The sequence below is a fragment of the Spinacia oleracea genome, chromosome 1, assembly GCF_020520425.1.
Source record: "Spinacia oleracea cultivar Varoflay chromosome 1, BTI_SOV_V1, whole genome shotgun sequence".
Classification (NCBI taxonomy): Eukaryota; Viridiplantae; Streptophyta; class Magnoliopsida; order Caryophyllales; family Amaranthaceae; genus Spinacia; species Spinacia oleracea.
In genome coordinates this window covers 83,026,707-83,030,014 of record NC_079487.1, presented here as the reverse complement: position 1 = coordinate 83,030,014, position 3,308 = coordinate 83,026,707, and the positions used below count along the sequence as shown (strand labels likewise).

Below are 3,308 nucleotides of genomic sequence, written 5' to 3'. Positions count from 1 at the left end.
CGAGATAACGTAAAAGCATTCAAATTCTATAACGAGATAACGTAAAAGCGAGAAACCACCTCACACAAGTTTTTGCACTTTTATTTTATTACTCCCACCACGTAACATCAAAACCTACAAATCCTATTACCAGATAGCATAAAAGCGAAACACCTCACACGAGTTTTACTAAAATGGATTGATGGTAAATAAAAATGCAGGAGTGGTGGTGGTGGTGAAAATGCAGTAAGCAAACGGTTACTATTTTTCACCCCTCCATTATTCGCACAATCTTACCCCACGCCCTCCCCCCTATATAATTGCGGAGTACGAGGACCGGAGAAAGCTACCTTCTTCATCGTTTTCTCTCTCCTGTAGACCTTCGTACCTTTTCGTCTTCGATCATCATCAATTCATCATTGTTTCTCGATTTCTAGGATTCTTTTCTACGATCGTTTATTCAATTTGTAAGTACTCTTTTCATTTTTGGATCATCTTTTTGTTTGTGTTCTTTATTTTCTTTAAATTTTCTCTGTCTTCATTATGGATTGACGTTGAAGAGCACCGAGAATTTATCATTTTTGGTGTGATGATGTTTAGTTTTACAATTTTTGCTTGTTTTATTTATCGAAATATCATGACTTTGATTAGTATATTAATGTTTTTGTTGTTTGATCAATGTTTCTGCTTTTCGTCGCTATTGACTGTCGGTAAATGGTTCTATATCGTTCGTTTGATGATTTTATAATTGCTTTGTCGATTTTTACTCGAAATGAGCTTTTGTGACGGTTTCTTGGATTATTTTCGCTTTCAATTGGAAGTTGTTGCCTTTTTTTTTTGGGGGGATGAGAAACAGATTGATTTTTAGGAAATGTAAAGCTAGGTTAGCTTGGTGTGCTAAGCCACCTAATTATGTCCTACTTTATAGCTGCAATGGCTCCTTCAATTGGTTTTTAAAACATTTTGATACTTGTTTATGTTACTCCCTCTTTTTTTTTAAATGCTTTGAACCGCCATTGCCAATGCATAATTTGACCATTAAATATCTCTAATTTTCTATTTGCAAAATTATAAAAATTTCATATTATGAAAATAAGTATTGTCACTAATCCAATATTTTACCTAATAACATTTGATTTCTATATATTGGTAAAATATTGAAGTCAAACTTAGTATATGAAGATTGCTAAAGTCAAAATGATGAATTTGAAAATAAACCGGAGAGAGTGCTTCATATGTGCTTAAACCGAACAAAGCCTTGTTAATTTGTTTTTGCATTCACAGGAATGGTGTCATTGCAAATAGGTTATTCGTATCCGTGCACCATAATATGCTTGTTGGTTCATTACGGTGCTCGACAGTGCTCGTTTTTAAGTTTACTGTTCTTTCTACTCTAGCGGAGTATGGAGTATAAACACAAGTCAAAGCAGCTACTTTACTGTTTCAAATATTTAAGAATTCTGTGAAATTAAGCTAAAAATTGCATTAACATTGTGGCATTTAGTACTACATTGGTAATATAAATTGAACTTTGATCGACCATTGATATTATAAAGCGATATTTCATTTTGCTTTGATATTGTAGAATAACTTATCTGTTTTGGATCAAAAGATTTTGGGTTAGATGACTTTTGTACGTCTTTGGCTGTTTATTGGATTTATCTTGTCCTTTAGTCGCCTACTCATTCCCCTATTGTTGAGCGGGGGAAACAGTTTTTGAAAGTTAAAACAATACATTTCATTTCTGCGGAGATTTGAAGTTTGAACTATGTTTTTTAGTTGTAAGCCATTAGTTTCACAAATCAATCTTTCTTAGTGACATGTAGGGAATTATTTATTGATGATAGTGAACAGAGTTGACTCATTGCCGGGCATTTGGTGTATCCATGTATGTTTCCTTGGTTGATGTATTTGTTTTGCTTTAACTGCAGTGTTTTTTACCAGCGGCTCGCCAAAATGAAATCAAGCACATCGACCCTGAATCCACATGCTGCTTCATACGTACCAGTCTCAAAGAGAGAAGTAAAGGACCATAAAGGGTCTAAGACCCTTCCTGTGAAAGCTGCTGTTTTAGTTAATGATCTCCCTGCTAAGGATGACTACAAGCTTAAGATATCGTTTGAAAAGTTTCAGGAAACAGACAGTAAATTCATTGATGAAGAGTCTGAAATGGACCTAGCTTATCTCCAGATGATGTTTCCTGGTGTTTCTGATCAGTCTGTTGCCGATGTCTATAATGTCAATAGCGGCGACTTGGATGCTGCAGTTGACATGCTGACCCACTTGGAGGTAATTATCTTGCTTGAATATTTACAGGTCTCGGTTAATTATTTGACAAAAGTTGGAATCCTGTTGTATTCTGTAATATGCTATATGTAACAGATTAATCCAAGCTTTTGTAGGGTTATTGATAAACGTTTTCATTGCTTTATCTATATGCAGTCTGTTGAGAATGTTCAGGATGGTTTCAATATTGAACAGTTCGAGGAGCCTGTTTCTTCGAGTGAGTGCTCATTGGCGAAGGCCGTAAATGTGGCAGGTGAATCTAGCAGCTCTGCACGTCCATCTGATTTAGCTGTTGCTACCTGATCTATCTCCATGGAAATCAAATGTCAACAGCTCAACTTAGTTTTACATTGATTTATGTGAATACAAGAGTGGTTAAATAACTGGAGCCCCTTATGCTTTTAGTTGTATAGTTATTTTTGCTACTTACTTCAAACAAGAACATCTTTGTTCTTTAGGAGAGTCATTACTCGTTGGATTTATTGGTCAATTGGCTGTTTGTCTGAAACAAATTCAGCAAACTCTTGAAATTAGGTTAATTTCCACTTGCCTTGGTACGTTGATGATCTTTGTCAATGGTGTGGGCTTAGGTTCCACAGTAGTTGTCAGAGATTGCAACTGATCAAGTGTTTGGAATTTAGGATGTCTGTGATGCTCATATCGAGTAACATGATGTATGTAGCAAGTTTTTATTGGTCTGGTAATTTGGAAAATCTGTGGAAATCGATTTTGTAAGCAGAGTGGTATGATGTTTGCTTCACTCGTGTTACTGGTTTGCAATTATTCAGTCAACTTGGCTCTTGGTCATCTTTGTAATTTGGTTATATGCCAAGTCAATTTGGGGTTTGTTCTCTGCATTTCTTGAATTAATAGTGGAAGAACTTTGTTTTTCCAAGATCACAATATGACTTCTTTTGATAAATGAAAGATTTGAGTTGATATCGGATAACATAAACAATCTTTTCAATCTAGTATTGCAATGTGATTTGATTGAAAACTAGTTGTTTACTCGGACGATAGGTGCCCTATGTCATTGTCTCATT

At 35.2% G+C, this 3,308-nt stretch overlaps 1 protein-coding gene across 2 annotated transcripts; it reads left to right on the top strand.

Moving 5' to 3' along the window:
- The first annotated feature begins 223 nt into the window (after nt 1-223).
- On the top strand, nt 224-3,081 carry LOC110777975 (polyadenylate-binding protein-interacting protein 5). 2 transcript variants are annotated; one of them, XM_056835309.1, is made up of 3 exons: nt 224-446; nt 1,924-2,268; nt 2,422-3,081. In XM_056835309.1, the coding sequence occupies exons 2-3, from the start codon at nt 1,936-1,938 to the stop codon at nt 2,566-2,568; spliced, it is 480 nt and encodes a 159-aa protein (XP_056691287.1). In that variant the 5' UTR covers nt 224-446; nt 1,924-1,935; the 3' UTR covers nt 2,569-3,081. The 2 variants fall into 2 exon arrangements, with proteins under 2 accessions (XP_056691287.1, XP_021838237.1); XM_021982545.2 differs by having other exon boundaries at nt 232-446; nt 1,911-2,268.
- The last annotated feature ends 227 nt before the right edge of the window (nt 3,082-3,308 follow it).

What these genes read in the sequence shown, in the direction of transcription:
- LOC110777975 (XM_056835309.1), top strand. Translation starts at nt 1,936, where the DNA reads ATGAAATCAAGCACATCGACCCTGAATCCACATGCTGCTTCATACGTA. An exon ending in ACATGCTGACCCACTTGGAG is followed by an intron (nt 2,269 to 2,421) that starts GTAATTATCTTG and finishes ATCTATATGCAG; the next exon opens with TCTGTTGAGAATGTTCAGGA.